Source organism: Podarcis cretensis (genome assembly GCF_951804945.1).
Source record: "Podarcis cretensis genome assembly, chromosome: 17".
Taxonomy (NCBI): Eukaryota; Metazoa; Chordata; class Lepidosauria; order Squamata; family Lacertidae; genus Podarcis; species Podarcis cretensis.
In genome coordinates this window covers 10,619,055-10,632,472 of record NC_137187.1, presented here as the reverse complement: position 1 = coordinate 10,632,472, position 13,418 = coordinate 10,619,055, and the positions used below count along the sequence as shown (strand labels likewise).

The window sequence follows — 13,418 nt, the reverse complement described above, 5'->3', positions numbered from 1 at the left end:
ATTCCTCCCTCCCATCACCCCACAGTCAGCATCGCCGAGGTGCAAGGGTGATGGGAATCTCAGCCTAGCATTATGTGCAAACCCAGAAACAACGGGTTCATCATTCAGTTGTAAGCCAGGATTCCCAGTTCGCACACAATGCAAAGCTGAGATTATTTTCAATGGAAGTTATTCTTGGCAGTAGTCTTCTACCCAACAGAACAGAAGGGGGAGAACACATGGGCATGGCACCATGTTGGGCTAAAGTGTGAGAGGAGGACTGGGTGAAGTTGCTGTCTGTTATTCTCTGCTCGCCTGTCTGCCATCTGCTGGCCAGCCACTCCTTTCTGCTCAGGCACTTAAAGGTGGAGGACTTCAGGGGTGCGTGACCTGTGTCGCAAAGCACAAAGTTGGCAGCTGAGTTGTACAGAAGAGCCCAGGAACCTCTAACTGCCCAATCTTTGAGGAATGGAATAGTGCTAAGAGACATCTTCCAATATGGAGTGCATTCCTTGGACTAGCACGTAATAGAACATTTCATTTCCCACTCGCACCCCCACTCAAAATCCTGCCCCTATTTTTATTTTTGCTTTTCTTGATGTTTTTTATGAATGGTACTTTTATGACCTATTTCTTCTGCATTGATATGTATTACTGATGCTCACCACTATGGGGGCTTTCGGGCTAAACTGCATTATCTAAATAAACCATACCATCCCCTATGGTCCTCCTCCTGGCAGAGCACAGTAGCCTGATGCTTTGCTTGGGTTTGCTGAGTCAACTCTACATAACCCTCACCCATGTTATGAACCAGCCCTAAGCTTGGAAAGAAGGCTGGGAACTCACCTGGCCCACAGTCCCTAGCCGCCGCCAGCAACTAATAATCATTTGCCTTCTAAGAAAAACAGAACTTCTATCCGTCAACAAGGAGAAAAATGTTCCCAGGATCCAACACTGAAAGTTTAGATAGGAGATCAAGAATGTCCAGAGCAAACCCAGCCCAACAAAGTTTATTTATTTATTGGCAAAGAACTCGGTTGCATCATCTCCTAAGGCGCAATGGTAACACACACCACCCCTGCTAAGTAGCTGCCTAGGCAATCTAATTCTACTGCCCTGCACTCCGACTTGGACAGATGGAGCAGCTCTAGGACCACAGCCCTTTCAACTAACTTTAAACCCCTTGTCTGATGCAATGTTGTTGTTTAGTCGTTTAGTTGTGTCCGACTCTTCGTGACCCCATGGACCAGAGCACGCCATGCACTCCTGTCTTCCACTGCCTCCTGCAGTTTGGTCAAACTCATGCTGGTAGCTTCGAGAACACTGTCTAGCCATCTTGTCCTCTGTCGTCCCCTTCTCCTTGTGCCCTCCATCTTTCCCAACATCAGGGTCTTTTCCAGGGAGTCTTCTCTTCACATGAGGTGGCCAAAGCGTTGGAGCCTCAGCTTCAGGATCTGTCCTTCCAGTGAGCACTCAGGGCTGATTTCCTTCAGAATGGATAGGTTTGATCTTCTTGCAGTCCATGGGACTCTCAAGAGTCTCCTCCAGCACCATAATTCAAAAGCATTCATTCTTCGTCAATCAGCCTTCTTTATGGTCCAGCTCTCACTTCCATACATCACTACTGGGAAAACCATGGCTTTAACTATACAGACCTTTGTTGGCAAGGTGATGTCTCTGCTTTTTAAGATGCTGTTTAGATTTGTCATGGCTTTTCTCCCAAGAAGCAGGCGTCTTTTAATTTTGTGACTGCTGTCACCATCTGCAGTGATCATGGAGCCCAAGAAAGTAAAATCTCTCAATGGGGGCCAGCGCCCTACAACTCCGCTCTAGTTGCTCCCGTCACTTTATGACCCACCGTATGCGTGGAGACAGTGGAAGGGAGGACCAAAGGCAAGACTCTCCCTGGGACCGGCACAGCCCCTTCTGCCTCTTAGACTCCCTGAATCTCTCCTCCCACCTCCTTTCCCCTTGTCTCTGAGTGCCCAGTCTCTTCCCCTTGGCTCTCCTCGGCACCTGCCTCATGGGTTGCACAAAACCCCACGTATCACTGGTCCCTTCCCCCAGATCATCATCCAGCTCCCCTGCCTCCTCTGCCTACACATCCCTCCCCTCTCCTCAGACTTCTGCCCATTCACAATATTGGACTTGGAAAGATTCCAGCAGTACAGCAAAAACGAGACAAAGAAAAGACACAACAAGCACCGAGTGTCGTTTCACAACACACAAAATTAAAAAGCTGATCAACTGCGCTGTAGCTGTTGTGCATCATTTACAGAATCCATTCACCAAAATGAAAAGAAACCGATACTTAAGACAAATTGTGATGACGGCCACTTTCCGAAGCAGACAATCAATCCTCACAGGCATCTATTTTGGGACAGAGATTGCAATGTCTTTTTTTGGAAACTTCACAGTAAGTTTTAAGGGCACAAGATGAATTAATTGCAACGGCTCATTAAGTTCTAATAACACAGTTCTTGATGTTGTCAGAGTATTTAATTAGAAACTCATTTAATATTAGTACTGAGGAATTATTATCCTGATGCACAAAATAGTATAATCCTACCTTGGAAGTCGAACAGAATCCATTCCAGAAGTCTGTTTGACTTCCAAAGTGTTTGACTTCCAAATCGCGGCTTCTGATTGGCTGCAGGAAGCTCCTGCAGCCAATCGGAAGCCCCATCGGACGTTCGGCTTCCAAAAGAACAGTAAAAAACCGGAACAGTCACTTCCGTGTTTCGTTTGGTCAGGAGGCAAAACGTTTGGGAACTAGGCTGTTTGAAAACCGAGGTACGACTGTAGTATGTGTTCCTTGCTATAGAGATTCCTGAGGGTTGCATGTTTTATTTTGTCTTTAGAACAGAAAAGTTCATTTTATTTTGCCCATTCCTACGTTTCTCACAGCTCAGTAAGGCCCCCATCAAGGTCAACGTACTACTGAATTTGACTTTCAGTCATTAAGCTGTAATTGGTTACAAAAATAGGTGGAAGACTTTCTCTAAATTATTCCTTAACAATTTCGGATTGTGCCCTTTACATTTTGTGTCTATTACTTATTTAATGTAAATTGTTTGTATGGTGCAGTTTACACATCGTCAATAGCCAAACTGTGGCTTCCTGGGACTGCGCAAACCTGCAGGCTCCAAGACAGTAACTTGCAGTTCCTTTGCTCCTCCCTGGTCTTCCTCATTCCTGTGCCATACTGAGCTCACCTAAGACCAAACCTGGGCTGTTTCTTGCGGTTTGTGATGGGAAAGCTTAATTATGTCCCTGGGTTCAGTCAACACACTAAACACAGCTCAGAGTGGTGAATGAGTAAAAAAAGACCGGGGGGGGGGGCAGCATTTCAAAATCTTTTGTGAGATTAAAAAATAGCACAGGCAATTTTATATCTGAAGGAGTGTTTCCTCCCCTACAGACCAGCCTGGGATTAAGACAATTGGAAGACAACCTCCTGGTGGTTTGAGGAGGAGCAGTGAACTCCTGAGGGGGGCTTCTTGGTGGTAGCCCCAAGAATGTAGAACTCCCTCCTCAAAGTGGTGCATTGGTCACCATGTTTCTACAGCTTCCATTGTTCGCTGAAGTTTTTATCCTGGTTTGGGAAAATGAAGAATTGGTTTTAGTATCCTCCCTCTATTGATTATTGATTTTAGAGCGATGGATAGGTATGTTTTACTGTTGCTTCAATATGCTGAGGCCTACCTTGGGCACTTCTGACAAAGGACAGGAAGTTCAAGCAACAAACAAGAAGAGGTAGTAACCCCAGCAATAATTCTCTTCTATACATTTAGCTCAGTTTATCACATCACCCAGCTGAAACTTCCCACGTGGTCGTGCTTCTAACGAAGTTGGAGCCTGCCTTTTTATGTCTTATTTTGTGCAGGGTTTTATCTTTTTGGATGCAAACAGTAGAGATGTGAAGGGCTGTAAAAAAAAATCAGGAGGGGGGAAAACTGGAGGGGAAACTGGGGGTGGGGTGGGGGTTCACATGAGCTTTCACATCTCCAGCCAACGCCTGATAAAAGAGCCCTTGCCTCCTTACTCTCATTTAAGATACAGCAAAACAACATATTAGTTATTGCTGCCCCTCAACAATCATATCACAACAATGACACATGTAGATATTGGAGATCTGAGCCTTTAAAGCAAACAGCCCACCATTAACGCCCAGCAGAAATATTCTTAATGAATAGGATCAGATCAATTCTTTACAGTACTGGGTTGTATCCAAGGTAGCACTAAATTATTGTTATTATTATTAATAATAATAATAATAATAATTTTAAAATCTTTATTGAAACTTAACATATATACATAATAACGAAAATTATTCCCTCATGTAAAATATAATATCTAAAGTAGGTACCCCTGACCATTAGGTCCAGTCGTGACCGACTCTGGGGTTGCAGCACTCATCTCACTTTATTGGCCGAGGGAGCCGGCGTACAGGTTCTGGGTCACATGGCAAGCATGATTAAGCCGCTTCTGGCAAACCAGAGCAGCGCACGGAAACACCATTTACCTTCCCGCCGGAGTGGTACCTATTTATCTACTTGCACTTTGACGTGCTTTCGAACTGCTAGGTTGGCAGGAGCTGGGACCGAGCAACAGGAGCTCACCCCGTCGCGGGGATTCGAACCGTCGAACTTCTGATCGGCAAGTCCTAGGCTCTGTGGTTTAACCCACAGCACCACCCGCGTCCCAATATCTAAATTACAACTGCATAATTATACACTTAATTATAAAACCACCCACCCTCTACTTCCCTCCACAGCAATTCGACTTCTTTATATTTCTTTTTACCTTTTCCCCCTTGCATTCTATAATAAACTGTTTTTGTTAAATTCTGATTCCCCCCTCTTTCTTTATTGGCCTTGTTTTTGCTTACATTTTTTATTCTAAGCCTATTAGCATGTCATTTTTAGAACAATATTTTGACATATAATCTTCGAAATACTTCCACTCCATTCTTAACTTTTGATTTGATTGATATCTTATAATTGAAGTTAATTTTGCCAATTCTATATACTCACTTAATTTACAAATCCACTCTTCCTTTGTTGGTGTGTCCTGAGATTTCCATTTAGTGGCAATCACTACCCTGTCAGCTGTTGTGGCATGTAAAAAGGCAGCACGAAATTATGCACCCCCTAATCTGTTCTAGGAGTTCCCCCAACACTCCAGAACAGATTAGGGGAGGGCACAGGGCACACGATGAGGAGATTTCACCCCTCCCATATCCAAGAATCTCCTGCGGAGCCTGCTGATTCTACAGAGAGGAGGAGCAATGTACTGCTCTCTACTTAATTAGTCAGTGAGTGAATTAGTGTGTCATTCAGTCAGTCAGTCAGTCAGTGTATCGGGGAGAGAGAGAGAGAGTGTTAGAGATCGTGTCTAGAGATAAGATTGCTGCTAAGAGCAGCTGCAGACTCTCAGTGTAGCATTGATTTATGCTTACATATTTTAGCTCTGTATATAGTTTTGTATCATAGTTGTAGCTATAGAATAAAAGGAAGATATTCTACAGAGCTGCTCTCCGAGTGGTTTATACTCTGCAAGACTCTGCAAAACTCTGCTGCGCAACGACTGTATTATTGTACAAGTGAACCCGGTGCTCTCAGCTCTAAGCTGTGAGTCCACAGCACGGTGACCTGTCCCTCTGAGAAAGGTGGTCGCTGGCAGTGCTACCCAGCTCACCTAGCCCAGTCGGGGTTGTAGTGCATGAGTCCAGTTGGGGCACTGGCTCAGGGGCGATGCTGACACACACATGGGAGGATGGGGTAGCGTCTCACCATGCAAGCAGAAATCCTTGGGCTAATGGGATATATTGGTTGCCTCCAACCCATTAAAGCATACAGTGGACACTCGGGTTGTGATTCGGTGCTTCTGCGCATGCACCGAAACCCAGAAGTAACCCGTTCCAGTACTTCCGGGTTTGGCACAGTACTTCCGGGGATTTTTATGTGTGCAACTCAAAAATGTGCATTGTGAAGCATCTGTAACCCGAGGTATGACTGTATTTCCATCCTTAATGTCACCAGCTTTTGTTGATTTGCCTAAGCAAGCTCATAGAGCTCTTACATGCAACCAATTGCACAGGAGAAACACAATTTAGCACCTTTCCTGCTCTGCATCCATACTTCTTTAAAAAAATAATAATAATTCTGCAACAGCTAGTAGTAATATGTTGCTTCCTAAAATGTACTGGCACACACATTAAATCTTAAAGGTTTTTAAACCTTTAAGAGTATTTAAAGGTTATGTCAGTCTTCATTTGTTCATATTTGTGATATAAAGGTGTTTTATTTATTTATTTTTAAATAATAATTATTGAAATTTCCAAATATGACAGAAAAAAGAAAAAGAACAAAATAACATTTACTTTTAGGCCTTATTTTCATTAACGTCTTTCCAGGACTTCCCCACCTCACACCCTCTTATATTCCAATTCCATTACATTAGTTCAGCAAGTTCTTACCCCAAATTTTATGCTCATTATCATTGACCCATTGTTGAAAAATTTTTTTCTCCTAAAATCGACCCCTGTTCTCTTCCACGAGTTCCCCTCTTTAATACGCAGAGCAGAATGAAATAACAAAATAAAGAACAAAATATAATTTTACACCCTTTGGATTCCAAATTTCCCTCCCCCCTTTCCTGGTTATGATCCCCAATGTCCATCAATGTCTGCTGTCAACCTGGAGACCCCACATCTATGTCCAAATCTCTCTCTGTTCCACTTTGCCGTCTTTTTAATAGTCTTTACCATCTTTTTGGTAATCTTTAGTTTCATACACCCAATCTTGGAAGGGTTCTATCTCAAGAAGGTCCATTTTCTCCATCCAGATCTCTATATTTCAAATACAGATAGGTAGCCGTGTTGGTCTGCCATAGTCAAAACAAAAAAAATTCCTTCCAGTAGCACCTTAAAGACCAACTAAGTTAGTTCTTGGTATGAGCTTTCGTGTGCATGCACACTTCTTCAGATACACACTGAATCTTCAGTGAATTCTTCAGTGTATCTGAAGAAGTGTGCATGCACACGAAAGCTCATACCAAGAACTAACTTAGTTGGTCTTTAAGGTGCTACTGGAAGGAATTTTTTTTGTTTTGTCTATATTTCAAAGTAAAGCTCAAATTTTATTTCTTAGTCCTTTTAAATCTGAATGTCCCAAATGTTCCCACTTCCAGCTTTGTTCAATTCTTGTTGTTCTCTTTCCTCACTTTCCTCTGGTTTCTTTCCCTGTTCCACTGCAAAAACGTTCTAATTCCAAAAGCTTGTAATTCCTCTACAGAGGCTTTATTTGTTCAGGAACAAAAACTTACGTCAAGTCCCTTCCATTCTTCAATAGATGAATCTATTGTCTCCTTTAGTGTAGAGACCTCTGTAGACAAAATAATGTTTCATTTCTGCAGTTTTCCCAGGAGATAAAAAGTCCCATCGGATTCCATGCGTAATTTTCCACTTGTAGCAGTTCTTGTAGTGTCCCAAAGCCCCCTCTAGAGGAATTATGGTAACTCAGTTTCCTTCCAGATCACTCCCAAATGTCAAAGTAACTTGTTATCCCTTATTTTCAACAATTTATATCGAAATTGTAACAAATATAACCGGCAAAGTCATTGTAACATTATAACAAAGTTCTCTTTTTGTTCTTCTACTTTGACAGCTACTTTGACAGCTGTCAAAATCTCTGTGTCTCCTCACCAGGCACTCTCTCGGATCACTCCCGGTTCCCGGGGGGGGGGGGGTTACGCTTTTACTCACACATTCCACTTTTTTTACTCACACATTCCACTTTTCTCCTCCAGCACAGTCTTGTAATTTTCCATCGTGAAATTAATAACTTTATAAATAAAAAGTAGACCCTTCTCTCGATCTTAGTTGCCAAATCCTTGCTTTAAATCCTCTACAACAGGGGGGAGACGGACTTCCTTTTTGCACCTCCCCCGCTCGTTCCGAATTTAAATTTTTTTTTTCCTTTTAAATCCGATTTCCCAATTACTCACGGGTTATTCTTTTTAGCCCAAATTTTCAATAGAAGAAGTCAGCGCTCTCCGTCAAATGGCATGCGGCTTCACTCGGCAGGGGAAGCGGAGGACTCACAGCACCACACCACCCCCCGTCACCCGCTCCGTAGCCTTTAAAAAGGCTCCTTCGCGGGTCGGGGGGGGCGCAAACGGTGCCCGCCGAGTCACCATGTCCATGGGTTTCAGCGCCCATGGTTTTTGAGGGTCCCCGCGTCGCCGGCGCGGTAGGACCCAGCCCCTGCCGAGCAGGCTCCCTCCGGAGCTCAGAGGGAGTCCGCCATTCGGCGATGGCGCCAACCCGGAAGCGATATAAAGGTGTTTTATATAACTAGTTTATACTCTTCTATTTTGTGGAATTTGGATGTCCAGATCTCAATTTGTTTGTAGGTACTTTGTTGGGCTGGAACTACATACAGCAGCCCAAGAAAGCCACAGGATGCATCATATAATTCAGATTATATAATCTGTTTTCTTTTTTTTTTAAAAAAAAGTAAGTTTCTAGTCCTCATAGTTGTGAACATGTGTATGTTTGCAAGTCTTTGGGGAAATGTAATCTCAGAAAACAACGGAGTTGCTAAGCAAATTTCCCTGGGGCAAAGAATATAGATAAAAATATACCCTGATCTCATGCACACTTAGCAGAAGTCATTACTGGTTCCGCTCAAGAAACATTTTTTCAAAAACTTTATAAACCATCCACCCTCAATGCGACAACAGGAGATTTTTCATTGTCTGCCCTTCAGTATAACAACAAATTAAAAGGAGGAACATAGGATTAAAAGGAGGAACATAAAAAATGTATGAGGACCACAAACACATGCAAAGTTTTGCTAGTTTTCCTCTCAATAGTTGCTGCTATTGAAGAGACAAGCCTCTGCTCTGTTCAAAAGCAGGGTGCCTCTTAAGCAGTGGGAAGTTCTAAGGTGAAGAAAACAGCTAGCAAGACTCTGTCCTGCACAAAGATACCCGACGCTTGAAATTCTGTCCTACAGCTACAGTGCTTGCTAACCTGGAAGTCCTCTCAAAAAAGTACAAGCAATTCTGAAGCAGTATTAGAAACTCATATATGTCAGCTAATCACCAAATGGCACCTTAAACCTAGGTTACGGTCGCAGCAATGGAATATCTAGGGGCCATTTTTTAAATGAAATGTGTTAATATTTTTATTATTAATAACTTCATTTCTATACAGCTTTATATTTTAAAGAAAAGAATCTCAAAGGACTTTATACCACATTAAAACAATAAAACAACCCAGAATAAAAGAAATTCAAGCTTCAAAGAAAGATTTCAGATCCTTCTCTAAGTGACATTCTGCTTTCCCCATATTTATTTACTTGCTTAACTTATATAGCTGTCCCATAGCAGAAGTGCTCTAGGAAGGCAGGGTGGTGCAGTGGTTAGAGTGTCAGACTGGGAACAGTGAGATCAGGGTTGAAATCCCCACAAAGCCGTGAAGCTCACTGGGTGACCTTGGGCCAGTCACAGCCTCTTAACCTCCCTCACAGGGTTGTTGTTGGGATTAACTGAGGAGGTGGTAAACCATGTACTCCTTGGAGGAAAAGGTGGGATATAAATGTAATAAATAAGTTCTTCTGCTTACCTGCTTTAGAAAGCTGGAGTGGCCAGCCAGATGGAGATGTCAGTCGTCAACATGGCAGCCAGAGATCTCCACATGGCCGCAATCAGGCCCACACTGGTTGCAAAACACGCCTGAGACCTGGCTAATTTCTACCATTGTTCTGAATCACATCTTCAAATATCAGAACTTACCTTAATTCGAGGCATGGTGACTGTAGGTGGCTTGGCTTCTGCTACAAAACTATGAGATGTTCCTCTTTCCACCAGCTGGCTTGTGTAGGGCATGAACCTTTTGCCTTTCGAGCCAAACACAAAGTCATCTCTCAAGGCATCAATCAGTACTATGACAGCTTTTTTAAAGAGAGGGGATGGCACCTTCGTCCAGTTGGAAGAGAATCCTAAAATATATTTAAGACATGTATGAGTCACCAAGTCAAGTCAAGGGTTGGTTTTCAATGTAAATCCTATCTCCAGCGGTCTGTCTTGCTGCAGAAAGTGGGCAACCTGCCAACTCACTCCCTACTCACTTGCCCTCCCTCTCTCCTGGACTACGTGATGGGTGGCGGTTGTGGAGAGACAAAGGAAACTGCCTTATATAGTCAGGTTACAGACGCTTCAGGTCATGTGTTTTGGGTTGCGCACCACACTGAACCCGGAGGTACCGGAACAGGTTACTTCCAGGTTTCGGCACTTGCATAAAGCGCTAAATCGCGCTTGCGCATGCGCAGAAGCGCCGAATAGCAACCCACGTGTCCACAGTTGCTGCAGGTTGCAAACGCTGCGGGTTGCGAACGTGCCTCCTGCACAGATCACGTTTGCAACACGAGCGTCCACTGTAGTGGGTCAGACCACTGGGTGCATCTAACTCAGTATTCCCTACTCTGACTGGCAGTGGCTCTCCTGGGTTTCAGAAAAGGCTCAATCCCAGAGCTCCTTGGAGGTTGCTCCTGGGACCTTCTGCATGCAAGGCAGAGCCTTTTTCCATGGGCATAGACAGGATTTATGTTGGGAAGGGGGCAGGACACTCACCTGTCACCACCTTCTCTCTGGCTCTGTCTAGCAGATTCAGAATGAAATGTCTCAACATCAGTTGGACACGGCAGGTCTAAAACTGAAGGCTTGAGCATGAGTAAATGTACCCTCTACTTTGGCAGTTTGCGGGACACGGGTAGAGCTATGGTCTAAACCAATGAGCCTCGAGGGCTTGCTAATTAGAAGGTCGGCGGTTCAAATCCCCACGTCGGAGTGAGCTCCCGTTGCTCTGCCCCAGCTCCTGCCAACCTAGCAGTTTAAAAGCACACCAGTGCAAGTAGATAAATAGGTACTGCTGTGGCGGAAAGGTAAACAGTGTTTTCACGCACTCTGGTTTCCGTCACAGTGTCCTGTTGCACCAGAAGCGGTTTAGTCATGCTGGCCACACGACCCAGAAAGCTGTCTGTGAACAAATGCCGGCTCCCTTGACCTGAAAGCAAGATGAGCACTGCAACCCCATAGTCGCCTTTGACTGGACTTAACTGTCCAGGGGTCCTTTTCCTTTTTACTTCGACAGTTACGCTATTGCCTATCTAGCATGTTACATTTATGTAAGGTAAAGGTAAAGGGACCACTGACTATTAGGTCCAGTCGTGGCCGACTCTGGGGTTGCGACGCTCATCTCGCTTTATTGGCCAAGGGAGCCGGCGTACAGCTTCCAGGTCATGTGGCCAGCATGACTAAGCCACTTCTGGCAAACAAGAGCAGCACACGGAAACGCTGTTTACTTTCCCGCCGGAGCAGTACCTATTTATCTACTTGCACTTTGACATGCTTTCGAACTATTAGGTTGGCAGGAGCAGGGACTGAGCAACGGGAGCTCACCCCCATCGTGGGGATTTTAACCGCCGACCTTCTGATCGGCAAGCCCTAGGCTCTGTGGTTTAACCCACAGCGCCACCCGCATCCCTTACATTTATGTATGGAGGTGCTTTTATGCTGGCCCCTCACCGTAATAAGGACTTGGTTTAGATTGCACAACAGTTATTTTAAATCCCTTTCTTTTGACCCCAAGTGCTCAGGAAAACCTGTCGAAATCTTTTTACTTATTTCGACTTGTAAGCTATTTTCGATTATTATCTTGATTTAGGGGTGGAGCAGCTACCCCGCCCACCTCTCTTTCCCATGAAAAGGGGTGTGGAGGGACGAACTCCGGGCTTGGGCGATGAGAAAGAGGCCACCCCCCGTTGTTTTCAAGCGTGCAACCCCCCACAAGGCCTGGAAGAGACGCTCCCCACACCTTTTCCGCCCCCCACGCCGCCAGGTAGGAGGCAAAGCGCTTACCTGTGGGAGGCGGCTCCGCCGGCGGCCCGGCCAGCGCCCCGCTCCGAGGCAGCGACCTCACCGGCACCGGGAAGAAGCCCCTGAGGAAGAGCCCGACGCCCAGCGCCTGCACTAGCAGGCAGGCGGAGGCGAAGACCCCCGAGCGCAGCCGCATCCTCCGGCTCCAGCGCGGACAGGTAGAGCGGGAAGACAGGTGAGTTCGCGAGGCGCGCCTGCGCACACCTGCGCCTGCGCTTCCGACGGGCCACAACAATCGGGGAAGCCCGGAGGGAACTCTCGGCAGCTATTGGCTGCCGGCTGACCAATGGCTGGCCTGGCCTCTACGCAAGACGCCTCCTATCAGAAAGGCGTTGAGGCAAGAGCCAATCCCGAGAGGGCGGTGGGGAAGACTACATTTCCCGGAAAGCCACTGCGGCGGAGCATTTACGTGCCTTAAAGTGCGTCTTACCGCATATAATCCAGTGCGGGCCAAGCTCTCAGGCAAAGTAGGCCGCGAGGGGCCACACACTGAATTAAATTTCGGCACCGCAAATTAAAGTGTTTGCAATACAGTTCATATTAGTTAACCTACACAATATGCGTAATTGAATAGATGAAATTAAATACGCAAATAACAGCATCAGTAGCTTTATTGATTTAAACAAAATGAATACACAAGCAGATTTGCAAACAAGAGCCGGGCTTTGCTCCCTCTTGTGATGCATACGGTATTATGGGACCCCTGAAACTGCTCAACACTTGGGAGACTGAGGAGGGGAACAGATAACAGTATATTTGTTATCTGTACATTTGTTTTTCTTATGCATTAACTTGTTTTGAGATAATCAGATGAAGTTTGTTCTTTCAATGGTCTGTTGCTAGCATTCTTGTACAAACAAACAAAACATGACAAGACTGACAGAAAATGGGTCAACAATCCAATAGTCTCTCCCCCCAAAAAACACATTTTAAAAGGGCATAGGATGTCAATAACATCAACCCAAGGCATGGTTAAAAAAATTTTATTTTTTTTTTTGCCTTGCCCCTAAAGGTGTATAATGAAGGTGCCAGGCGAACTTCCCTGGGGAGAGCATTCCACAGGCGGGGAGCCACTGCAGAGAAGGCCCCTTCTTGTGCTGCCACCCTCCGGACCTCTCGAGGGGGAGGCAACCAGCACTTTGAATTGGGCCCAGAAACTAATTGGTAGCCAGTGCAGTGGGACCAGGATCGGTGTAATATGCTCAAACTGTCTTGCTCCAGTGAGCAACATGGCTGCTGTATTCTGCACTCGCTGAAGTTTCTGAGCCGTCTTCAGAGGCAGCCCTATGTATAACCCATTGCAATAATCTAACCCTGAGGTTACTAGAGCATAGACAACAGTAGTAAGGCTATCCCTAGATTGGGGCGTAGCTGGGCCACCAGCCGAAGCTGATGGAAGGCACTCCAGGCCACTAAGGCCACCTGAGCCTTGAGCAACAGCAAAGGATCTAGGAGTACCCCCAAGCTATGAACCTGCTCCTTCAGAGGAACTG

The 13,418-nt window shown here is 45.3% G+C and overlaps 1 protein-coding gene across 2 annotated transcripts in view; it reads right to left on the bottom strand.

Moving 5' to 3' along the window:
• PIGG (phosphatidylinositol glycan anchor biosynthesis class G (EMM blood group)) overlaps positions 1 to 12,153 on the bottom strand; it is a 66,731-nt gene extending 54,578 nt beyond the window's left edge. The window contains exons 1-2 of one of the 2 annotated variants that reach the window (XM_079959426.1): positions 11,908 to 12,153; positions 9,784 to 9,989 (exon numbers count right to left, since the gene is read on the bottom strand). In XM_079959426.1, coding sequence (XP_079815552.1) covers positions 9,784 to 9,989; positions 11,908 to 12,061 — 360 coding nt within the window. In that variant the 5' untranslated portion in view covers positions 12,062 to 12,153. The remainder of the gene's footprint in view (positions 1 to 9,783; positions 9,990 to 11,907) is intronic. The other variant, XM_079959427.1, reaches the window with a different exon arrangement.
• Positions 12,154 to 13,418: the final 1,265 nt, after the last annotated feature.